Source organism: Podarcis gaigeae (assembly GCF_964106915.1).
Source record: "Podarcis gaigeae genome assembly, chromosome: 2".
NCBI lineage: Eukaryota > Metazoa > Chordata > Lepidosauria > Squamata > Lacertidae > Podarcis > Podarcis gaigeae.
In genome coordinates this window covers 67,614,446-67,640,823 of record NC_139679.1, presented here as the reverse complement: position 1 = coordinate 67,640,823, position 26,378 = coordinate 67,614,446, and the positions used below count along the sequence as shown (strand labels likewise).

At 38.9% G+C, this 26,378-nt stretch overlaps 1 protein-coding gene across 1 annotated transcript in view; it reads left to right on the top strand.

Moving 5' to 3' along the window:
- CLINT1 (clathrin interactor 1) overlaps positions 1–26,378 on the top strand; it is a 66,874-nt gene that overhangs the window by 12,942 nt on the left and 27,554 nt on the right. Inside the window, exons 2-5 of the mRNA XM_083726215.1 lie at positions 22,741–22,845; positions 23,401–23,497; positions 25,030–25,138; positions 26,010–26,174. Of these exons, the coding sequence (XP_083582341.1) occupies positions 22,741–22,845; positions 23,401–23,497; positions 25,030–25,138; positions 26,010–26,174 (476 nt within the window). The remainder of the gene's footprint in view (positions 1–22,740; positions 22,846–23,400; positions 23,498–25,029; positions 25,139–26,009; positions 26,175–26,378) is intronic.

Sequence of the window (26,378 nt, the reverse complement as noted above, 5' to 3'; positions counted from 1 at the left end):
CATATGCAGGCTTTATTTGTAAATCATTGTCCCCCTTTTTTTGTTAAATTCAAATATTATTTATTAATGTTTGGGTCTCCTTTTACATGTGTCTCAATGTGATTTCCATATGTCTTGATATGATTTGCAAACATATAATAAGTATAATAAAAACAACTAAATTCTGTTTTTTAAAAAATACAAAAAACAATCAAAGTTGTAAGGCCACAACTTTTCCATCCATCTGTCACAATAAAAATGTATTGTGCTTCAAGAAAGTACAAATGGGGAGCACCTGTCATGTCTCCGTAGGGATGCTGTTCCACAAACAGGGACATTCACACTGAAAGCATTCCTGTGAGCTACTGTGGTAGAGGCTTTATAATTTTTTAGGACTTTAAGGAAAAACCCTCCTACAGAAAGCAGTAATATTCTGGGCATATACTGGTTAGGGTGGTCTCTCAGATACCTGCTTCTTCTAGAGTTTCCTAGCCTAAACCAATAACCAGATTCCAAAGATGAACTTCAACTGCAGTCTCCATCATAGCTAATCCAGTGGCACTAGATCAGGAGTTACCAATTTTTTGGACCAGTAGACACATCTAAAATTTTGAGAGGATGCTTTGGGCACCTGTAGTAAAATAGCTGCTGTATGGTGGGGCAGGGGGGCATAACACAAAATAGCTATTGTGGGGAGCATGGCATAACACAAAACCACCTTATGTGTGCCATGGTTAGTCAGCTATGTCCTGTTGGTCCTGATTGTGGAGATCACAGAGTATTTATTTTACACACTGAGGGGTGCAGTTGCTGCCTATTGGCAACAAAGAACATTCCTCAGTACCAGGAAAAATACTCAACATTTTCACACTACATTCACATTTCTCAGAAATTGCTTAGAAGCTCCCTGCACATTTTGTCCCACCACCTTCTTCCCAGGAGGACTACACTTGAAACTTTTATTTGTATACCACCCTCCCCGGCTGAGACTGGGCTCAAGGTGGCTAACATCAAATATATAACATTGGTATAAAATCAAACAATAATTAAATTATCTCATAAAAACAAGTCAGGATTAAATTAAAATCTAATTAGATGGCTTTCCACAGGATTAGGGTTGGGAACAGTAAATTTTCATCAAGCCCAACTGTTTATGCTGTTCTTATATGGGTCCGTGAGAATGCTGGGAGGCCTCTTTCATACCAGTTCTTATACAAAAAGAGAAGGGGAGTCAGGCTGAGCCCTGACCAATGGCCTGGCGGAACAACTCCATCTTCCAGGCCCTGCGGAAAGATGTATTGGTGACCTGCATTACATGATTGGGTGGACTTTCAGTGATTTTTATCAAATGTTGCTTTTTTTTATAATATTTTTTATTAGTTTTATGAAATACAGAAAAAAGAATAAAGAGCATATTATAAAGGTAGAGAAAGAAAGTTACAAATTTTCTTGTTCTTTTTTCCAAATCTACTGGACTTCCCCACGTCCTCCCAACCCTGCATTCTCTGTGATACATAACATCAGCAATTTGTTAACTTGTTTCAATACTTGTTGTATCTTTCATTTTATCATGTTACCCAATTTCAAATATATTATGACCCAAATCATGTACGTTTTCATTTTAACACAATAAAGTTGTTTCATTATTCTATCTCTGACTTCTTGTACCTTAATTTCCATTTCTTTAATTTAACATTACTGAAGCTAGAATTTCCTAATAGGTGCGTTTTTTAACATTCATACAACTTATAATGTTTTTCCAAATAGTCTTTAATTTTTTTCCAGTCCTCCTCGATTGTTTCTTCTCCCAAGTCTCGGATTCTGCCAGTCATTTCGGCCAGTTCCATGTAGTCCATCAACTGCGTTTGCCATTCCTCCAGTGTGGGTAAATCTTGTGACTTCCAATATTTTGCAATCAAAATCCTTGCTGCTGTGGTGGCGTACATAAAAAAAGTTCTATCCTTCTTAAACACCCTCTGGTCCACCATGCCCAAGAGGAAGGCCTCTGGTTTCTTAGGTAAGGTAAATCTAAGTACCTTTTTTAGTTCATTATGAATCATTTCCCAAAAGGCCTTCACCTTCGGGCAGGTCCACCAGAGGTGAAAGAATGTCCCTTCCGCCTCCTTACATTTCCAACATTTATTATCAGACAGGTGATATATCTTAGCAAGCTTGACTGGGGTCATGTACCACCGGTATATCATTTTCATAATGTTTTCCTTCAAGGCACTACATGCCGTAAATTTCATTCCAGTGTTCCATAACCTTTCCCAGTCTTCAAACATAATGTTATGCCCCAAGTCCTGCGCCCACTTTATCATTGCGGATTTAACTGTCTCATCCTGAGTATTCCATTTAAGCAGCAGGTTATACATTCTCGAAAGTAGTTTACTTTTTGGTTCTAACAATTCTGTCTCTAGTTTCGATTTTTCCACCTGGAATCCAACCTTCTTATCTACTTTAAAGACCTCTTGAATTTGTGCATAATGCAACCAATCTCGCACCTTGTTTTTTAGTTTTTCCAAGCTCTGCAACCTCCAATTGTCTCCAATCTTTTCAATAATTTCCCCATATTTAGGCCAATTGGCTTCCATATTAGGTCTCTTACGTGCCTTGGCCTCCACCGGTGAGAGCCACCTCGGAGTCTTACTCTCCAATAAGTCTTTATATTTTGTCCAGACCATTAAAATTGCTCTCCTGACAATGTGGTTTTTAAACAGTTTGTGCACTTTAACCTTGTCATACCACAAATATGCATGCCACCCAAAAGCATTGTCAAACCCTTCCAGATCTAGGACATCAGTGTTTTCCAGTAAGATCCAATCTTTCAACCAGCAGAAGGCTGCGGATTCATAATATAACCTCAAGTCTGGCAGGGCAAATCCCCCTCTTTCTTTCGCATCAGTTAATATCTTAAACTTTATTCGGGGCTTTTTGCCCTGCCAAACAAACTTAGAGATATCCTTCTGCCACCTTCCAAAGCATTCCACCTTATCCACGATCTGTAGGGTCTGAAACAAAAATAACATTTTTGGCAATACGTTCATCTTTATAGCTGCTATTCGGCCCAACAAGGAAAGTTTCAGTCTTGACCACGTTTCCAAATCTCTTTTGATTTCTGACCAACATTTCTCGTAGTTGTCTTTAAACAGATTCAAATTTTTGGAGGTCAGATACACCCCTAGGTATTTTACTTTTTTAACCACATTTAATTCTGTTTCTTTCACGAACTCATCTGTTTCTGTAGTTGTCAATTTTTTTGCTAGAACCTTAGTTTTTTGCTTGTTCAACTTAAATCCCGCCACCCGACCAAAATCCGAAATTAATTCTAACACTCTTTTAGTACTAGAGACAGGCTCCTGCAATGTTAATACCAGGTCATCTGCAAATGCTTTCAATTTATATTGTTTCACTCCGACCTCAATTCCCTGTACCAACCGGTCCTTTCTAATCATGTTCAATAGCACCTCCAGAACTGAAATAAACAATAGGGGGGATAGGGGGCACCCCTGCCGTGTCCCTTTTTCAATTTTAAACTCCTCTGTCACCACATTGTTTACTATCAATTTGGCTTTTTGTTCTGAATATATTGCTTCTATTCCATTTTCAAATGTTGCTTTTGAATAAAATGATGAATGAGGATCATGCTGATTATATGCAGGCCTTAATTTCATCCAAGGTCCTTTGTAGCTTAACACCAAACTTTATTTTGAGTGACAGCATGTATGCTCTAGATAGGTTAAATGATGAAGATGAATGAGTTGAGTATAGTTTTTTGCCTCACTGCTAAGAACCAACAAGTAGTCCTACTATGGATTGTGCATTCTGAGGAAAGGAGAATGCCCTCCTGAAAGACCGGTTAGGCATCACTCTACAGGTCATATTAAATTTCCATTATGAACTTGCATATTTTTAATACTAGCTAAGTGAGCGCTTAAAGTGATAACAAGCCTTGTCTGAATACTGTGCCATGATCCCTGCATATCTCTTGGCTCCTGTGCAGCAGAAGTAACATGGCTATGCTGATTTTTCTAGCCATGGAATTGCTGTTTTCCCGTGCAAGCAGAAAACCAGCAAACTCTGCAGAAAATTGTTCTTAAAGTGGGACTGGGCACAGTCAGTTTCAGGAAACCTACTCTTGGGTGCCTTCTGGTGAAATACATCATCAACTGGGAACAGGTGATGTCTGAGGAAATATCATTAGTTTATGAAAATCTTAATATGGGATTATCAGATAGAAGGGTCATAATGCTTGTGGCTGGTTTTAAAATACTGTGCAAAACACTTAATATACATTCAAGAAGTCGTATCATCTAGTTCTATCAGTCAGACCTTTTTGTGACCCACTAAGCTGAATGCTGCCCTCCTACGATTTCTTGTGATCCGCCAAATGCTGACCTCCTGTCCCAGAACAGTGGCAAACCGAGATTTGGCAAGGATGTGTCACTCAGAAGTTATGTATTCCTACTGTTAAGTGTTCTGGGAATAACCAACAAAAAGAGAGACTGAACTCACTGGGTGGTCACATGGCATTAAGATTGCATCAGAGCCATGGTTAAACTTTCCTGAACCAGGAAACTGTTAATTCTTTCAAGTCATGTGGCCTTCTGCTGTGTATTGTAAGCCAGGCAGTGCACATGAGTAAGGCATTTAGCCACAGACTCGTTACTAGTCATACCTTTCCAACATACTTTCTGATTTCTAATCAAGATTGTTTTTCCTTTCAGCAGTTAACTTCTATGCAATCACTGAAGTTGTCTAAATTAAAGCTAAATAGTTTGACTTCTTCATGAAGGCTGTTAGCTGAAATTAAAGGGCAGCATGGGTTGTGGAGTTAGTGAAAAGCACTAGCTGTTAAGTTTAGATTAATTGGTATGTGGCAGCATGAGCCTCTTTGTTCACTTTAAGTGAAGATGTTAAAGTGGTAGCATTAATTCTCCCTGGCCCTTTATTGAAGAATAAGCTTCATTATTGAGGTGAGAGAGTAGAATTTTTCATGGTCTGCTTCTCCCTGTAGTTTTTGGTAACTACATGATGATGGTTTTATGCGGCCAACAGTGAACGCCTCTGAATTGCTTTGTACTGCCTTAACATTTCTTACATACATCAAGGGGAGAATAAATCCCTCCACTTTTTGCTTGGGGCCCGTTTAAGAAACCAGTCATCTGTTCCAGGCCTCTGGACTTCACGCATTTAATTTGACAGGTGAGAGTAAGAATAGTGGTGATGCTGATAGTAATGGCCTAACAGGACAGCATAAAACCACTGTGGCGGTATGTGTGAGGTGACATTAAAGGCCATCTGCTTGAAGTAATCATTGAAGTAAAGGGAGTTTAGCAACACACCTTTAACGTGAAGAACCATTTTCAAATTTGCTGTTAAAACCTAGTCTTCTTTATATCTTATATTTTGAGTTTACCAACTCAGAATTGGTAAAAATACCAATGCATGTTCCTATTAAATAAACAATTTGACTTTATTTGAAACCACTCTTCTGAAAGTTAATACTCTTCTTTAATTTCAGAGCCTCCGCCTCCTTTGCTATGGAACTCTGGCTTATTAATATATCACTTGAGTCTTAAGTTTTCCTCAAACTTTTTTTTTCAGATTAGTGTGCAGTACTGGCAAATGGTTAACATTTCTTTGTTCATGTTACTTCACAAGTCCTCTGTACATTGGGACTTCCAAAAAACTGAGCGGCCCTAAAACCACATAGTACCCTAGAGGGTGTTTCAACATTATGGCTATGTTCTTATGTTCCATCTTATAGCATAAAATATGTTTCACATTGTAGGCAAGGGAGAGATTGACTAGTCAGTGTATTTCTTCATTTGACTAATGAATACGTTGGTGAATGAAAGGGAGCATTTAAAAGTGAAACATTCCTTCAAGTTCAACACAAGTTGAAATAACAGCTGGATAAGGAAGAAACTCTAGCAATGCTCCCCAGACATGCTATGCAGGGTATATATATTTTTACTGGTATATATTGATTATATATCATGCTGATAATTATTTCTTCTTCAAGTATCTTCCAAAAATAAGTGATAACTATGATCATGTGCAAATGTCTACAAATGCACCCATGAGTTTGCTGCTTCCCCACTTCCTGAAAATATCCCCAAACATCTGAGCATGGAATAGTTCTTGAGAGCTTTCTAGAGGACCTGCCTCTTTATCCTTTTGGAGGAAGTTGATGTAATGAGGCTAGTTGCTAGTGGATGTATTGCCTGTTACGTTGCTGTAACTGCAAGGACTTTTTATATAGTAATGGTTATTATGATTCTGATTTGTTGTACAGAACTGTTGGAGTGATTTCACAATATAGAAGTTTACTGTTATAAGAAGTGTACTGAATTTATCTTATCACGCTGATAGTGTATTGACTAGCTAGTGGGTCTAGCTGAAAAGGTTAGATACATGTAGAATTTGGAAACTAGGCAAGCTTACACTAAAAACAGGCTACCATCTGGTAGGTTATTTTTCCATGAATTTGCTTGGTTGACTGTTGAATGAAAAACATGCCAAGTGAAACTGTCACAAGCTGTCATTCTAGGACTCTTGTGGTTGTTTAAGCATCTAGTGCAACCAGTTTTACAAATGCTATCTGAAAGAGGAGGAGACTTACATTGTTCTGATGATAAGGAGGGTGTTGCCTCCTAAAGAAAACAACTTTGCAAATGCCTATTGATGGAGGCTTGTTTAGCAGGCTTAGTTGTATTTGTAGCTAGTTGAAATAATAAAAGGATTTGGAATGAAATTCATGACTTCCTGAAAATGCAGCCACTCGTATAGTTACTGCAGAGCAAATGTGAACCTGTATCTTACTCTGAACAGCTCATTGCACTGCTTTTTGGTAAGCATTTTATAATGCAGAATTTTTACTAACAAATTAAAAAGTGTATTTTTAATAAGATGTAAGATAAAAATTATGTATTACCACAGCAGCAAGGTAAGTGCCTTTTTTTTGACAATAGGTTTATCTCAAAGATCAGAACATACAGTACAGTCGTACCTCGGCTCCCAAATGCCTTGAGAGTAGAACGTTCCATCTCCTGAACGATCAAAAACCGGAAGCAAAACATTCTTTTGGAAACCGAAAGCCCAACAGGGCTTCTGATTGGCTGCAGGAGCTTCCAGCAGCCAATCAGAAGCCGTGCTTTGGAAGTCGATTCTGTTCAGCTTCCGAGGTACGACTGTATACAAACGATACCACAAATTGAAGGAAGGGGAGATATATTGTATATACTTCCAAAACTGATGAACTAAAAACCAGTTTTCTATATCTAAGAAATGGAATCCAGGGCAAAGCTTTGCATTTCTGTACTCCTAGTTTCCATGTTTGGAGGAAGGGCTGAATCTGGCTGAATAGCAGATCTGCCCCTTTCTGTGCCTGAGGACATGTCTTCAGTGAATATAAAGGCAGGGAGTCGGGTAGAGAATGGTCATTGGGTAGCATCTAAATTTTGCCCACTCTCCATCACCTGATGTCCTGTGATGTCAGATGATTCAAATTTCAACATGGGAGCAGGCACAAGCTCATTTTTTATCTTAGTGCTGCACTCTTGACAGTACTTTGACTGGAGATAAGCCTCTTCTGCCTTTTACCAAGCATCTCTGATCTTAGTGCTGTGGTCAGAGAGAAGAGAAATGCTGTGAACAGCCTTAGCACTGTGGCACTTAGCAGTAAGATTGGAGATAAGAGATCCCTTAGCTCTGATTTTAGCATTTAGTTTTTACATCAGTAATAGATCTCTGTGTTTGACATTGTATAACATCAGGTGGTTGAAAAGTGGCTGTAGTTTGCACAAAATGTCTTGCAGCCCAAATTAAGGGGCCTGGTGGATGTTATTAGTACCATGGACTAGAGGTTCACATCCCTGGCTTGGAGAATTGCCCAAAACTCTGCATCCTACCCTTTCCTATTAAAAGATGGATCCTTAGCTACTATAGGGATGCGGGTGGCACTGTGGTCTAAACCACAGAGCCTAGGGCTTGCCAATCAGAAGGTCGGTGGTTCGAATCCCCATGACGGGGTGAGCTCCCATTGTTTGGTCCCTGCTCCTGCCAACCTAGCAGTTCGAGAGCACACAGTGCAAGTAGATCAATAGGTACCACTCCGGCGGGAAGGTAAACAGCGTTTCCGTGTGCTGCTCTGGTTCACCAGAAGCTGCTTAGTCATGCTGGCCACATGACCTGGATCTTGTCTACGGACAAACACCGGCTCCCTTGGCCAGTAAAGCAAGATGAGCGCCGCAACCCCAGAGTCGTCAGCGACTGAACTTAACCATCAGGGCTCCCTTTACCTTTACCTAGCTACTATAGGCTGCTTTTACACACCAGGGCCAAAATGGCTACTGAAGAATGAATAAATTTAGGACCAGTCAGCACCCTGGATAGTTCTGATTAAGGATGTGCTGTATCACCTGCAGTTGCTGGTAGTAGTTGATAGCAGAAGCATTTCCCTTTTTTGTGTTTCCCTTTTCGGAAACACAGTCGAGTGAAGGTCCCCACTGGCAGAAGGGGGTAGAAGGTAAAGTTCAGTGCTATCCCCCTCCTTCTTTTGCAGCCCCCACTGTCATTTGCTTTGTTGTTCTGGGTGGTTCCCAACCCCGCAAAGGGCACAGGGAGCTGATGGTGAAAAGGGGAGTACAGTGGAACCTTGAGTTGTGGACGTAATCCATCCCGGAGGCACGTCCGCAACTCAAAGCATCCACATCCAGTACGTGCACGGCGCAATTTAGCGCTTCTGTGCATGCACGAGCGGCGAAACCCAGAAGTAACTGTTCTGGTACTTCCGGGTTGCCACGGGACGCAACTTGAAAAGAGGTAACCTGAAGCAGACGCAACGTGATGCATGACTGTAGGTGAAAATCTAGTCGCTCTCCCAGCTCACAACCAGACGTAGTATCCCATTTGCAGGAACTTAGGATCCATTTCATAGATTCTACTCTGGGAAGCAAATAACGTGTTACCTTTAATAAAAGCTTAGAAGACTTTAATTTTAACCTTGGGCCCTACGAAAAAAAGCTTACGCTTGCCAATTATAACTCTGCTTTTCATATTTAAAGCAAGTGTTTCAAGCGGTTTGCCATGTCTCTCTCTTACGTTAACAGTCTCTTTATCCTTAATTAGATTGGAGAGTGGAAAAGCTAAATTACGGTCATCATAATAGTGTAAGAAGCTCTAGTTATTAAGTGTCATTTGGCAAGAATTTCAGTAGTTCTGCTATGTTTGAATGATTAGTTACTACCTAAAAGCAGAAAAATATCCATTCAAATCAAATCTGAAGGCACTGTCATCTTCTGTTCTTCTAGCTACACCCCTCTGCCTTTTATGAGCTCCACCTCCATGTTTGCTGCAGTTACTCTTCCCCTACACATTTCATGCACTTTGTTTATGTACCTGTTTCCCTAATGGGCAGAGCCAGAAGAATCTGATGGCTCTTGTAGATGAAATTTTCACATTGATCATGAAAAATATGTTGTTGGTGTATTATGCCAAGATATTAGGATGCAGTTTACAACTTACCTCCCTTGTCTAGAATTGTGCTACCAATTTTTAGAAGTAAAAAAGGGAAATGAAGAGCTGTATATTTTAGTAGATGATTGCTCTTGGGTAGTAATTCTCAGTGACACTTTTTTTTTATTTCTAAGGCTAGTTTGAGTAGTTATTTTGAAACCAAGTGGATGCCTGTTCTGTATGCTTGGAGGCTTAAAACGAAGGGGGACTGGATTACAACTCCTGTCAATGGAAGAGCATCTCCATTCCTACCAACCTTCTCTGGTATTAAGATCAGCAAGAAGAGGCTCTCTTGGTAGTTCTGCCGCTGTGGAATTGGTGGCCCAGGAGAAGGCTATAGAGGGCTATAGAAACCTCCAAATGGAACTGCTCTCCTTGGGTTGGGGTATTACTTAGGGGCATTGTTGCTTTTATTCTTTTTTATCTTTATTTTGGTTCTTATGATTTATGTGGAAATTGTTCAGTTTAGTTGTGTACTTTGTTTTGTTTATTGTTTTTGACTACTTTTGTTATGTTTGTAGTTATGTAATTATTTATATGGTGTAAGCCACCTTGAGCAAGCTTTAAACTTTGGGAAGGCAGCATACAAAGACTTAAGCAGTTTAATATACTTTGACTATATGAAAATGAAGGCTAGAGAAGTGATAAAACAGGGTTGAGAATAGTGGTGATCCCTAGGTATGGAGGTGGGGAAATAATTGATATTCACATGGCAGGTTGTTGGAGAATTTCTAGAGCAGACATGCAGACCATGGAAGAGAACTAGCTGCACTTGAGTTTTTAATGGTACTTGATAATAATTCACCACTGTTCAGGAAATTATGTGAGGATTATGCAGCTTGCAAATATTAGGAAAACTACCCTGGAAACAGTGTTAGAAACAGATATGAAAGCTTGGAACTAAATTGCACCTTAAACTTAGGTTATGGGCATAGAGCTCAGAAACTGCTCTTGCATTAATGAAATTCCCTGTCACAAAATGCTCCTAGAACAATGGGAGTTTTGAACGCTGCCTGGAAACTAACATGGGTGCTAAATAAAATAAAGTCCTCTCTGAAGGCGCAGTCTTTGGTGAATAAGAACATTCACACATAAAAGCTACCCTTTGAAATTTCCATTCTGGTCAGAAGTGGGAACGTAATGGTAATGAAAAATGTCTGATGCTAATGCCTTGCTAAAATTAAATCTGGTTAGGAGCTGTACCAGTGCTTTAGGTAAGAAGGATTAATGTATAGTTGATTTCATAAGCATTGAAGTGTTGCAAATATACAATGAACTTTAAACTGCTTAGGACAGTGTTGTGAAATTCAGCTCTAAATTCCCCATCCACTAGCTCAACAGATTGAGTTAACTTTAAAAGATTGAAGTCAAGTCCTGTGATGCTCAAGGTTTTGGAATTGTTATTTACTCTCTCTCTCTCTACCTCCAAAGGCTGGAATTTCTGGTGTTGTGAAGCGATGTCTCCTGGATTTTAATCATTCAGCTAATACTATCCCTCCACAATATTTTTACTTTCATAACTTTATTTGGCATGCTTTGTTACTAGTAATCTGGCAGTAGGACTTAATCACATGGTCTTGATCTCCTTAGCAAAGCTTGGTGTAATCTCTAATGGAACACTACCAAGGGAGCCCATTACCAGGCATCAAAAGGCCAATATCCTCATCATTTAAGATTGTCCATTGAACAACATTGTATGAAGACGAGGTACACCTTACTGTACGTTTTTCGTGTGGAGCAGCAAACTTTGTAAAAGTGTTCATGCCAGATTCTTTTTTGTCAAACACTTATGTGTTTCTGGGTCTCCTACCTTTCTGTAAATATAATGCAATTAGGGTATGGAGTTCAAGACACTTAATGTATAGGGCTTTGCTAGCATTACTAGAAGTGAGACACGGGGTGGGGATTTGCATTATATCCTCATCCTATAACATATATCCTATAACATCCTATAACATATATAATATATACTGTTCAGAGTTACAGCTAGATCATACTATTGTTTTATGTTTGCTTGCTTTTGCTAAACATAGTTTTAGCAAGCCCCAGTTTTCCTGAATTTCGACATAATGAAGAATTGTGCTTTAATTTTAAGTTTGAGAGTCGACACTTGCTCTTCCTTTGAAGGATGGTTCGTCCTGGCTTCTTCCCAGAGCAGGAAAGCATGGTTTCCCATTCTGTCAGAACCAAGTTGCTAGCTTTAGTCTTGCATTTATCACACAATGAAGAACAAATGTTACTGTGATAATCAATGTTGTCTGTACAAATCCAAAATAGAAGATATGATTGTTCTCTTCTATACTCTTTGGGCCACACGGAAAGACATAACACAAGGTCAGCGGGTGGAGCTTCAGTGTTCTTTATGGCTCCTTGGCTAGATGTTTTAAAAGGCTGAATTTCTGTAATTTAATTCTGTTGCAGAATTCAGCTTTCCTCAGTGCATAGGCTTACTTTGGGGTCTCTCCCTCCCTCCCTCCCTCTCTTTAATTGCTGAGTACACATTGCAAAGGACACACAGGGTACAGCCTACCTGATCAGAACCCCTTCACTAGGCCAGTAATGTGAAGTGTATGCTTTAAAACCCAGTGTCCCACTTTCTTGCAAGTTACTAGAGACTCGGTGTGGGCCCATGGCTATGAAAAGGTTCTGCTGCAATGAATCACTTAGTCTGTGAGGTGCCACAGGATCTCTTGCTTTTTTTAAAAAAAATGTTAGTTCACCTGATGCAGAATGCTCCACAAGAGTATGCCTTGAAACATAATTCATGGTGTACTTAAGGTTAAAATGACAAAAACAGTGAATGAGAAGATACAGGCTTGAAAGGCAAAGAATTAAAGGAGCTAAAGTGCTAAAAGGACAAAGTTCACATTCTTGTCCTATGTTCATTCTCTATTCATTGGTGAAAATGACCTACAATGGATAGGAAAGATCAATCTGATGGGATTTTTCCCCTCCGCCAAATAACTTTTAAAACCTTACCAGCAGGAGGCAACTTCCTCCCTTACAATACAGGAAGCGAGCCCTTTGTGGCCTTTAAAGAGCTCTGCCAAAAAATAATAGCTTTAATCAAAGGGCTATCTAAAAGACCTCACCTTCATATTTAATCTTTCAAACTTCTCTAAACCATTCTGATAAATGTGGAAGCTCTGAGAGACTGGTTTCATAACCTGAACACTCAGCTTGAAAGGGAAGCTCTTCATTAACAACGAAGAGTTTCTAGCGCTGTGGGCTGAGACCAGAATGAAACCTATGATCTCAGTTTTCAGCCGTTCTGAAAGCTTAGAAAGAGGGGTTCTGAATAATGGGCTATCTTGTTTTCTTGGTACTTTTTTAAAATCACAAAAAGTTGTGAGGAGCAGGAAATAGCTTTTATAGTTCCTTCCTCCCCCAAGCCATAACTCAGTTGTAGACATCAGGATGTTTTTCTTGGCTTATCTCTTTCATTTCAGTTTGTCTTGCACATCTGTCACATAAATTATTGAACCTTTACTTCCAAAGATGGAAATAAAAAACTTGATTCTTACAGTGCTGGGCTGAAATTGGCATTGTTGGCCAGAAGAGATAATTGTTGGTGTTTTGGTGCTTGTAGAATGGTCTGGTATTTCATGGCTTGGTAGCAAGCAGATGGAGAAAAGTTTCACAGCACACTTACTAGGAAGCCTTTTTGGAGATTTAGGAATAACATTAAAAATCCAAGTTTCAGGCTTCTCGGTGTTGCTGAAGGGTGAGTTCACACATATGCCCTTATTGGGTTTTTATTCCTCTGTACAATTCCTACACAGCAGAAACACATGGAGAAACTCAGTGGCTGCCGTGTAAACATAAAAGTAAGCCATGCTTTGTTTTAACCATGCAAACACACTGTGTCTCGTTTTTCCAGAGTTTGGGTGGTTTTCCAGCTGCTCTTGCCTCATGTCTTTGTAGCTCGACAAGTGTTTGGGATGCAGTTGCCAAACGAACAATAGTTAAACAAGACTGCTGGTTTTAGACATACAGTGCTACCTCGGGTTAAGTACTTAATTCGTTCCAGAGGTCCGTTCTTAACCTGAAACTGTTCTTAACCTGGAGCACCACTTTAGCTAATAGGACCTCCAGCTGCTGCTGCGCCACCAGAGCACGATTTCTGTTCTCATCCTGAAGCAAAGCTCTTAACCCGAGGTACTATTTCTGGGTTAGCGGAGTCTGTAACCTGAAGCGTATGTAACCCGAAGCATATGTAACCCGAGGTACCACTATAACACGAAACCACAGCAATAGCAAACCATTATTTGTAAGCTAACAATAAAACATGGCTTTACTGGACTGGCTTTGCACATTCCATAGTTCCATAAACCATAGTCAAGCCAAACAAATCATGGCTAAGCATTAAGTGCATACCAGATCATTCTCTGCCTCCCTTTTTTGGCCAGGCTCTGCCCTTTATCTTTTTTCTAATCGTGTTCCTCCTCATGAGATGTCAAATTTGGAATAGGGGAGAAGCCTGTGGATCTTTCCCATAGTTGTGTTTTGCTTCAGAGATATTTGGAGGACATTGGCAGCAGCCCCACTACGTGTGTGGGGATAAACGCTTTCCCTGCTGACCAGTTCCATACTTAGAGCCAGGATGGTAGTAAGGATTTCTTGTTGCAGCTGGACTACTAAGTCCCTTAGAAACATCAGCTTGAACCTGAAGAAGGGTGATGATCTACCTTGCAAGGCAATTGAACAGTCGTCATAGCATATGGCATTGAAGACCGCTGCTCTAGCTGCTTGTCACAGTCCCCAGATCAGATCAGATCACTTCACTAGTGATGCCAGAAAAAGAAAGACGTTCCTGGAGCAACCAGGTGTAGGAAGATGAGATAGGAGAGGGCTCAGGCCTCTCTCTGATTAAACAGGTGCATGCTTTATATGTGAATGCAGCAGACACATTGATGATGCCCCCATGATGTCATTGTGTCTCAAAGTTAAATTAAAAATGTGAATGCAGATGGAAGACATAGATGTTACCATCCAGTGAAAATGCTTCCGGGCCATGGTTTTTTTCTGGTTTTGTTAGTCTTAACATGCATGCACACACACTCCTTCATTAACATTATTTAAAAAGAAATGAAGCAGAAATGTAACTGTACATGTTTGTGTATCTGCTGTTTTGTGGATATATTTGTTAGAAATGGTTCCTGATACATTTAATGGTTTTATTTGTTGGTTTGCAGCCTTAACTTGGGTGTGAGCTTCCCGGGAAAGTGCAATGCGAACATCTTAAATTTTTGAGTGACTGGCCAATTTGTTCTTACTCTCTGGCAGAAGTGGTGCCATGGCAGTCAGTTCATAGGAGATGGAATACAGCTAAATGACACAACTTTCCTTCTTTGTCAATGTTAATGTTTCTCACATGGTTTGCTGGCCTCTAGTGGCTTATGAACAGTGCTGGGGTTCTTGAGCCCAAGTTTCTCGTGTTACTGATTAAATGCTCTGTTGAAGACATTTCAGGCTCAGCTGGAGAAGCATTACATAAGTTATTTTTATAGCAAATGAAAAAATATTTCTGGAAAACTGCTTATAATAAGACTCTTATTGACAGACACAGCTAATTCAGAAGAAATTGGGTGGGAGGATAGCAACACCATCCATGCATGTAAACTAGTCTATGGCTGGGATAGACCATCTAAAATCAGGTTTTCATATCCCTGTAAGAAGGATAAACTTTAAGCCATTAAATGTTTTTAAAAGACTGTAGGGATATACCCCTTTTCACCCCATGCAGATATACATTACACAACCAGAAATAAAAGTGTATGTGTATACATAGAGCAAGGGAGGGTAGATTTCAGGCTTGCTGCATCCACTTTGTTTTTTAATAGAACAGAGAGATCCACCAACTAGGCCAGATAGACAACATTACTTAGAATTAAAGAATTCTGAGTCTATGAATTTTTATTTTGAGTACCAAAATTGAACTGAGCTCAATTGACAAAAGTCATTTTGTTTCCCTTGTTAAAATATTTGGGAAATGGGAATCCTTGGTCTGCTTCTGAGGTTTGTTAGGAGATCCTAGATCTTGACCTGCCTTTTGCCCACCTCTGCATAAAGTGCATTTTTAAAATAACATCGCCACAGAAATTGCCTTTGTGATAGAGTTTGATGTGCTTTGAATATAGTTGTCATGATATTATCATCTCTGTGTATAACACCACTCTTCTACTATGTTACAGTATCAAACTGAATGGATGAAAACTAACCAAGTGCAAAAAACAGAACAAAAACACCCACACCTGATTTTGATTTAAAACAAAAAATTCTGTAACATGTTTTATGTACTCAACCTGTTAAAAATGCAATTACTATTTTCTCTTTTTAGTGTTCACCATTTGCAACTCATAGTACAACAAGCCGAGAAATACTGAAATATAAGCACACACTTCAACTATAAATGTTGCCTACAATCCAAGGTAGCAAAATATATGCAAAATATATTCCAGAAGCTGTTAATTCTTCATGCAGCCTTTTTATAAAAAGAAGGAAGACTAACAAAAAGATGACTCTATAGTCACTGTGTTCAATGAGACTTGCTTCTAGACTAGAGACACATGTTTAGGATTACAGCCTCAGTTTCAAGATTTCCACTAGATTTCTGACAGTCATCCTGAGCTAACAGAACTAGATTTGGGGAACATTGTACAAGTTTGGATGTTGCTTGGATGCAATGAGTGTTAACTATATATTGATTTTGCACATGGATGAACAAGATTTGAGCAAATCTGAGGCACTTCAGAAGCAATAATATTTCATTGCAGATGTCATATACTTGTTGGCTATATTTTCCAAGCATGCACAATACCATAATTGCTTTTTTGTATACCTGGGACAATAAAAAGCTTAACTGTAACCATGCTTCCCACTTCCACTGCTTGTTTCCCTGACTGATTCAGAGGTTATTTTTAAAAAGACAGTGGATTGGATTCAGACAAATTTACCCGATACTCTGCTTGAAAGGAAAGGATTTTCACCCAACACATTCTTAATCTGCGTGCTCTCCAAAGATTCCCCAGGGAGAATGGGGATTCTCTGGAACTGTAGGGTGGGTTTGACCTCTGCTGGAGCAAAGTCCTAGCACAAATAAAGGGAGCCCTTCCATTAATTGGAGGGCAACTCTGGATAAATGAGCTTTGTTTGTTTGCTTATATGGAATATTTTTTTAAACTGCCTTAAGGACATTGTCCTTTAAAGTGATTGGATTGTACAGTACTTGTATTCAAATGCGTGTTGAGGCAGTTGAGATCATTCTTTAAAAGAGCCTTCCCTATCCAAATTCTAAATGTGGAGTATGCACACACTTTAAGAGAAACTCCATACATGAGTCTTCAGGGGAAGCCCTATTACCCAGAACAGTGTATGCTCACAGGCTTCATTGTCAAAACTTTCACATCACAGTGTTTGAAACTTTCTGCCCACAGTTGTTTTTGCTGGAAACTATAAAAAAAAACACCTGATATCATTTTCCTTGCATTAATGTAATTGTTTTCAGCCACAGGATCCATTCCACTTTGGTGTTTGTTTTGAAAGTGTTGTAGAAGTTCTGTCAAGCTGCCTCAGAGAAGCCTAGAGGTACCTTTAGCAAATCACACGATTGACCCACTCTGGGAGCTTTGAGGACTGTGCATATTTTGCATTTATAATAATACATGTCCCTCAGTCATGAGGCTGCTGTGATCAGGTCAGAAATCATGAAGATTAGGAAGATATCCTGATTCTGGAAGTGCCCCCCCCCACACTCAGAACTCTTGGAATGGGGAGACTTGCCAATCCCTAGATACTTCTATCAGTTCAACATAGTTGCTACAAAGTGAATTTTGAGATACTTCCCAACACACACATATATGGAGCACACACACACACAGTAATGTATGGAAACTCTTAAAACTATAGGTAGTAATCAACTTTTACTCAGTGTGGACTCATTGAAATTAAGCAACCCGCCTTAGTCACATTGAATATAATCCTATTTTTTCTGGAAAGAAGAGAACACTTTTAATGGGAAGACGTTTACATGATATAAATGATTTTCACACTTAACTAGACAGTCATAGAACTATATGGGGGAAATAGTCATTTTTTTTCTTTAATAGAGAAACCTGGAATACTGTGTCCAGTTCTAGGTGCTACAAATTAAGAAGGAAATTGACAAGCTAGAATGTATGGTGACCAAGATAATCCAGGATCTGGAAAACAAGCCTCATGAGGAATGGTTGAGGCAGCTGGGTATGTTTTAGCCTTGTGAAGAAGAGAGGGGATATCTAAAGAGCCGTTACATCAGAAAGAACTTTGACCATATGAGCTGTTCCACAATGGGACCGACTCCCGTGAGAGGTGGTGGTCTCTCCTCCTTTGGAGGCTTCTATGCAGACATTGGATGGCCACCTGTCATGTATGATCTAGTTGAGATTCCTGCATTGCAGGGAGTTGGAAGAGATGACCCTCAGAGTCCCTTCCAACACTGATTCTATGAAATATTAGATAGCCACTCAAGCTGGCAAGAACTAGACATTCATAGCACATGAATCAAGTGGCTTTGATGGAAAATGTACCTATATGTGACTCTGAGATACTGGGCTGCCTAGGGCTTCTTCGAGAGGAAGACTGGGATATAAATCCAATAAATAAATAAAATACTCTTACTTTAAATACTGGTGTTTAAATTAGGTTGGTTACTCCAAATTAGCTACTCTACTTCGCAAGTTTTCAACTAAACAGCAGGGCACTCTTGTTTACCAGAGTTCTATTCATAAACTTGGCACAAATTATCTTTGTGGTCTTGTCAGCTTTTTCATATATTACACAGAAGCAGGCAAAGGAGATTCAAGAGTAGCATACAAATTCTGGGTAACTAATTCGCCAGCTGCTCTTGGTTTTACAGAACCCATTTCATGTAGGTCTCACAAAAGAAGAAGCTGAAAATAAGGATTAAAACTAGTTTAAACTTCTGCTTTCTTTTATAGCTACATACCACATTGATTTTGCCAAAGCAGTAATGGGGTTAGAAATGAGTTTCATCTAGTTTTATTCATGGACTTTTTTTTAATGGTTCGTGACAAATATTCTAATTGCTCAGGTTTTAAAATAACAGGCCGGTCCCTGCCAGACAGTGTCTTGGATTATAGCAGGCTTTAAGCATAACGTGCTCAGTCCATTTGTCAATCCAGCTATTGTGTAGCCCATTGCAAAGAATTCTGTCTATGAAGTCCAGCTAGATTCCTTGGAAGAGGCCCAGGATAAACTAACCAGAGAGGCCCTCCCCCCTGGTGTCTGAAAGTGTCCTCAGATATCAAATTTATATCAATCACAGGAAGTCTTGGCAATCAAACCAGTCACTTTTCCCCCTCACATCTGGAAGTAAAAAAAAAAAGCTGCTCTAAAGGTCACAGGCATCATGGGTAGGGCATGGATTGAGGGCCATAGAAAACATGGGAAAGGAAGAATAAAACTAGATTTCCACCTTTTTTGAAATAGTTATTTTTAAATGACCTGGAACATAGCCAAACTACACAACCTTCCCCCCGCCCCTCGGTTTATGTTTGGTGCTGAATGAAATGCGGCTGAAGATTTTGTTCTGGAATGCTACATCTCTTTTGAGGGGTTATTAGTACTTTTCCCTGCTTTGCTGGGAATAATATTTTTATAGCAGGATGGATTCAGAGATAGAGTGTGCTGCCTTACTTAGTGCTGTTTATAACTAGTAGTTTTAGGTTGTGTGTTGTTCTGACTTCCCCCAATCTGCTCTTTTAACTTCCTCACAGATTGCTTTACTCCTGAACTTTTTAATCACTCCTAACTGAACTGATATGGGTGCCTGTTAATTGATGTTTGTGGCTTTTCTTTCCTGCATGACTTGCAATCTTGAGCATTTAACCTAGAAAAATGTAGGAAACACTTCATCTTAGTCTTTTCCTCCAGCCCTTCAAACAAGAGCTTGGGGAAGGTTGTAAAAACAGAACCTTTCCCATTTGATCCACAGGTATTCCTTACATTGGACAAAGAAACTAGTGCGCTGAAAGCTATAAAACCTCAGATGCCTGTCTTGAAAACCAGTTCCATATGAATGGGAATTAAAAATGGCATTAGGCTAATATGTGTCTCTACTAAAAGGGGAATGCAGAACCATAGTCTTGAACTGTGTGCTTTGGTGGGATGATAGTAAAGTGAATAAATAGTTCTAATTGCAGCCATACAGATCTTACAGATCTGTTTTGACACACATTCTGGTTTAAATAATGGTTTTCATTTGTTGACTGACTTAATTCAAACATGCAGGTTACCTTTTCTTCAGGCATGGAATAGATAAAATTGATTTTTAGCTTTTGGCTTCAAGGATTTCTGGCTGTTAAAATTAAGTTTTCCAAAAAAATCAAGTTCTTTGCTGCTTATCATTACAATCCAGTCTTACAAAGCATATTAAAATATCAATAAAATTAAACCAAATGATAGTGTCAGGAAATTAAGTCTTAAGCATCAGTAGACCAATCCTAATAAAACAGTCCTAGAATAATAGCAACAACAGAGACCACTGCAGTATCTCATATTTCTTCCTAGTGTCTGTGTGTTTGGGGGGGGGGGTGTTGGCAGATTTCACTTTGGAATGTTTTCTGTAAACTTGACGCTATCACCAAAGTGAATTGTCTTCACTGTCCTGCAACTATTTTAATCTCTCACAGGAGGGACTCTATCCATTACATTCCTAGCTTATTTTAACATGGGGTATGTGAAGTACTGGCAGAGGAACATACATTCGCTAATCAGTGCAGGGCTGAGAAGCTGTGAAGCCCTTCCTAGGTTAAAAAATGTACTTTGATGCAAAAACTTAATAGATAGCTGTTCGCTGCTGCTGCTGCTGCTGCTGCTGCTGCTGTGGTTTAATGATTGCATTTTCCTGCAACTACCAGGAATTGGACAGCATTTGGTACAATTTGAAGACAAAAAAATTCAAGGACAATCCCGTGTAAACTACAGTGCAATACTTTCCCCCCAGCTATAAAGACATGAATATCTGTAAAAAGTACCTTGTTCTTCTGAAAGGGACTTGACTAGATACTGGATGTTCCTGAATAAAACTTATTACTGGCCCACAGCCAGCATCAAAGTGGTTCATGAGGATCATAAAAGTGAATTTAGGGACATTTTCTGCCAGCAAACATAGCTAACGTTAACATATTCATAATCTCTTCCCAGAGACACTGGATTTGTCCCGCCATCCTGTTTGGATTCACTCTCCATGTTGGCATCTGGTGTGTCAAACACAATTGATTTCATCCCCATAACACCAGGCATCCAGGAGCAGCAATAGTTCCATGAGGACTCCTTGCTACAAACTGGCCCAAACCATTTCTAATGCACACGCTGCATTCTTTTCCCATTTTGGATTTCATTTTAAATTTTGTCCACTGAAAATAGTTTTAAGACTTCACTTAAAACCACAACGAGGTGCCTGCCGACCAGATCCTGAAATAAAAATGGAGCATTAGTATCAAAAGTTGCTGAAAAATCCAGAAATACCAATACCAGGCCCAAAACTAGCCTGAAGCTTTATTAAAATAGATGGAGGAGGGTCTGGAGGTTTGAGCCACAACTTCCTGCTAAATCGTAAGTTGAAGAATGGAAAACTTGGCAGGATTGAAAACTTGGAGACTGGCCAGTAATTGCTAAGGTCTTCTAGATATATCCTGCATCAACTAAAATTTCAAGATCAGTAGCAAAAGGTTCTTAAATATAGCTTAGCAGTTTCTTTGGACACTGGTGGAAGCTTCATTGAAGCCTCTGCCTCTGGCTGGGAGAATCCATGAAAGCTCTCTTCAGCATATTTTTTCATATCGTAGTATAAATAGCTGTATACTCTGCAGAGTCTCTTTCCCCTTGTCCATCACACGTGTCTATAAAGGGCACATTATATATGAAGAAGCTTAAAGAGGACTAGGGAAAGCGTATTATATACAACACTGCATGCATTCCTGTGTGCAATGTAAATGGAAAAAATATTGCCACTTTGCCAGTAGCAAGGCTATCTGAAAGTACATCTCAGTTTCTTGCCAGTTTTTAGTGTAGAAGAATAAATGTGCTCGTTTTCTTCCTTTCCAAGTTGGGTGATGTCTCTTATTTCAGACTCAGCGGCTCCAAAGTGACCCTGATTTTGAAATTCTCATGTGGCAATTCTCTCCCTTTCATTCTCCTAGTTGCCTACTCTGCACAGCATAATATTCTGTGGGGACAAATCTGCCTTCCCATGTGTGTTTGCAAATTTTAAAGGCATATTAATTAGCCAGGTATTTTTTTTAAGGATTTATGTGGAAATACAAGAAAAAGAAAAGGCTTAGTATTGGCCATAAGGTACTAAATGTAGTTGATACTAAACCATGGGTAGGAAAATTAAGGCCCGGGGACCGGATCTGACCCAATCGCCTTCTCAATCTTGCCCGCGGGTGTTCCGGGAATCAGCATGTTTTTACATGAGTAGAATGTGTCCTTTTATTTAAACTGCATCTCTGGGTTATTTGTGGGGCATAGGAATTCATTCATATATTTTTTTCCAAAATACAGTCCGGCCCCCTACAAGGTCTGAGGGACAGTGGACCGGCCCCCTGCTGAAAAAGTTTGCTGACCCCTGTACTAAACGTTTAATTTTTGGTTCCTGCATTCATTTATTAATCCTTGAAGATGGTATTTAAGACTGTCTTTAGGTAAATACTGGAGTTTGTACGGATTTTGCCCATGTTGTCCCACCTTTTTCAGGCTGTGATACTTGGTGCCTCTACTTCAGTTCTTTTAATTTTGTTGGCAACTGCTACAATAAGACCTATTGTTTCGTTTTCATCACAGGGTTGTTTCATTTGATTCAGTTCTAGGTGTGTGCCCAATAGCTGTAGCGTGCATGTGTTTATGTGTACAAGCAAAGTAACAATGGCCAGTCTTCAGTGGTTCGGTTTACTTTTAATTTGTCCATAAGCCATATTTTATTGGAATGGTTCCAAGTCTAATGCAGTCCTTAGTCTCTAAGCTATATTCTGGAAGGCTAATGGAATAGTAAAACCTTCTTAAAGATAGTTAAATGTGTTGCAGTGTCCTCGGGGTAGCTTCTCCACTAAAGATGTTTTCTTTCCCACCCTGTAGAGGTATCTCATTAAGGTACCCGCTAGTGTCATTATTAAGTTTTCATGTGTTTCTCAGTTTTGATGCTAATCTTTATGCATGTGTTTAATTCTGTTTTTGCAGCACCAATGTGGTCATGAATTATTCAGAAATCGAGTCTAAGGTTCGAGAAGCAACCAACGATGATCCGTGGGGACCTTCAGGGCAACTCATGGGAGAGATTGCCAAGTAAGTGATAATTTGACTCAGCAGTGAAGGAAGGTACATCTTTATGCAGAAATACATGTAAGAATTGTTCCTGCTTCACCACTTCTGAAGAATAAATGAGATGGAGAGATCAGTATTAATGGTACTTCGAATGATGGCCACAAGCAACTGTTTATTAAAACCTATTTCCACGAAGCACTGTAACTTGTAGGAGATAAGATTTCCTTCGGGTAGGGGTCTAGCAAAGCATTTTTCAGAAATACAAAATTAGGAATTTGGTGCTCCTTCATAAATGCTTTCTCAAGAAGGGCAAATGAATGGCATGATGGGCTAAGATAACGAGGAACTTCTAGTTCTTCATTATTTCCGTTGTTGGGGGGGGGGAGAACTTATCAGCATTGCTAATCTAGTGAGTAATTCTGTATATGAAATACTTCTGTACAAATGTCAGTAGCTCTGTATTTGGGATTGAAGCTCTAATTTAGAGCAAGTCTGCCACCTGCTGTCAAATGCAGGTCCTAGCAGACCTTTCCTGAAAACAGCTAATTCCTTCTTTTGCCTTTCTTTTGTTTTTAGGGCTACCTTTATGTATGAACAGTTTCCAGAACTTATGAACATGCTTTGGACACGAATGCTGAAAGACAACAAAAAGAACTGGCGGAGAGTTTATAAAGTATGTATATAAAATTACTTTTTATGAGCTTCTTCAAGGTTTAATTTTGTTCTAAATATGGCACTTACTAAATGTTTTAATTTTACAACAGTGCCCTATTGTAATTAACTCAGTTTTGTGCTATCATTAACATAATATCCATGCTAAATTTCACAGGTTTCCGGATCCTTTGTGTGCAGTTAGTACAAGCTTGATTTTAATCAAGTTGATTTTTCCTGTGTATGTTTTTAGAGAAGAAGTCTCTGTTGAAAAATAAGGATTTTCTCTTGGTTTTTCTCTACAAAGACTCTTTAATGAATGCCTTCTAGCAATTTTTATTTTTATTACTGTTTTAAATACTGAGTAGAGGATTGTCTGTAATTTGATCTTTTAAAACAGGGAAATAACCCTTTTGCTGGCCTACTAGTGAGACCCTCATTTTGATATTTGTTCTGAATGTCTCTTTTGCAACTCAATTTACATTTGAAGCAATCTGGAAATGAACACATACACTTACCATCAATACATTTCACACATTGTACTGGACTGCCCCCAATGCACAACTTTGCTAATTACATTTTATCTCGTAACTAACTGAAGAGAAAGCCAGTTACTTGTTCAACATAAAGTATTTGTTCCCTTGTGTTCTTTCAGCTGTATTTGCAATTAAATTCAGCATATGCATCACAATACATTTTTTTCTGTTTCCTATAGCATTGAAAAGGGCCTTAAGACATAAAATAGTGTACACTGAACATACTGTATTTAATTCTCAGGCAAGGTTACCCCCCCCCGTAGGTTTTACCTTATAGTAATTGTTTTCCCTGCAGCGTAATATAAATTAATTTTTAATGCTATCATACATAGGATTTAACATTCTTAAGGATACTTAAAATTTATCTACTAGTTTCAGATCTTTGCCATTTATAAACATGCATCTATTGGCATCCAAATGACTTATTTATGTATGATTTCAAAATCAAGGGAAAGCCTGGAAATTGCAGGAAGTTCACAAAATTAAAATACTTTTCAACTTTATTTTTTGTTTTGAAGTTTGTTTAAATTTACCTGAAAATAGTGAGTTTCATACATCAACACATTTCCTGCAGAAAGCTACATAGATAAATTGCCATAAAAATGCTTTTAAATGGAAAAACACTTGGGAATAAGGCAATTGCAAAAAAAGAGACACACAAAAGAAAATTGTTTCATTCTGTAGAGTTCAGGGTGTTTTTTTTCTTTCCTCCTTCTTCGTCTTAAATTGCCTTAACCATAATTTCCCCCTCCTGGAGAACATTCTTCAGGCAAATAACTTATGATTTAATGTTCTACATTTTTTGTCTTAGTGAGTAAATGCAGTTTTAAATTTGTACTCTGTATTATGAGAGGTTCTTGCTTTAAGGAGCAACAATCTTCAAGGTGGCTTATTTAAATGGGAACAAATCCTGCTTTTGTTTACTAATTTTTGTGCATTTAGGCTTTTCTTTTTATTGCAGTTAAAAATACTGATGGCTTTTGTTCATGCAATAATAAGGTGCTTTGTATTTTTATAGTCTCTGCTGCTTCTATCTTACCTCATAAGGAATGGATCAGAGCGTGTTGTTACAAGTGCCAGAGAACACATTTATGATTTGCGATCCCTGGAAAATTACCACTTTGTAGGTGAGCGATAGAAAAATCTTATAAGCAAATTAAAACAGTAGTTGGAGTTGTCAGTCACCTGAACCAGCTTAGAAGCTTCCCCGCTCTAATTAGAATGTGACTGTTGCCGGTTGTGTGAAGAGTGCAGAATTCAAGACGTGGGACCCTAGAGTATTAATTAGTGAAGACAAGAACTTGCAGAAAAGACTGGCTAATAACAACAGAACCAACACAACATGAGTGTTCGGGTTTATATTAAAATATGCACTAGAGACTGGTCCCCTGTGGTGTGTGTAAAGGAATAGCTTTAATCATATGGGAAGAAAAGGTTAGAGCTCCAAAACATACACATCTGTTTGAAGCTGGGGTTTTTTCCCCTCCCACCAAATAATATTTACAGTGGAAAGGCAGCAAGGCCAGTGTGTGTTCTGAATAAGAAAGAGGCTTAGAGAAGTGAAGCAAATTTTAGTTTGTAGTGCACTCGGGCTGACAGCATTTTAAAAATACAGTTTTGAAGCAAGACAGAAATATAGCAATTAGTATTTTGAAGAAAAACTGCCTTCCCAAAAAGGTTGAGAGAGGAGGTTGCTTTAAATGGGTTAAAATTGGCAGAAAATGTGTTTCTGTTTTTGAATCTTTTTTTAACTAATATTTTTAGTAGATCAGCAGCATTTAAGAAGCTTTCTCAGTTGACATTGTTTTCAAATGCTACCCCTTAGATTAAGATGGTTATAAAAAAAACTGTGCTGTTCACTCATTGTAGAGAATTGCTTTGGAATACCATAACCTTAAAATATTTTGTGTTCTTTTTATATCTTTTTTTTCAGGGTACTTAATGCTTGAGGTTAACTGCTTCTACTAAATTGCTTCTTTTTTATATATGCTCATACAGATGAGAATGGCAAAGACCAAGGTATAAATATACGTCAGAAGGTGAAAGAAATGGTAGAATTTGCCCAGGACGATGATAGACTTCGTGAAGAGAGGAAAAAGGCAAAGAAAAACAAAGATAAATACATTGGGGTTTCTTCAGACAGTGTTGGAGGATTCAGATACAGTGAGTACAGCACTGTAATCAGTAGTTGGCATATTGCAGTGTTAGCTTGGTTTTGTGGATATGCTATAATAAATATATGTTCTTTAAAAAATAAATGAGTGCCATCACCAATCTATATAGGTGTCACTATCTGAAGGAAGTAGACCTTCATATGACTGAACAGCGAGGGGAGATTAACAAATTAAATTAACAGCCTTTCCTTCA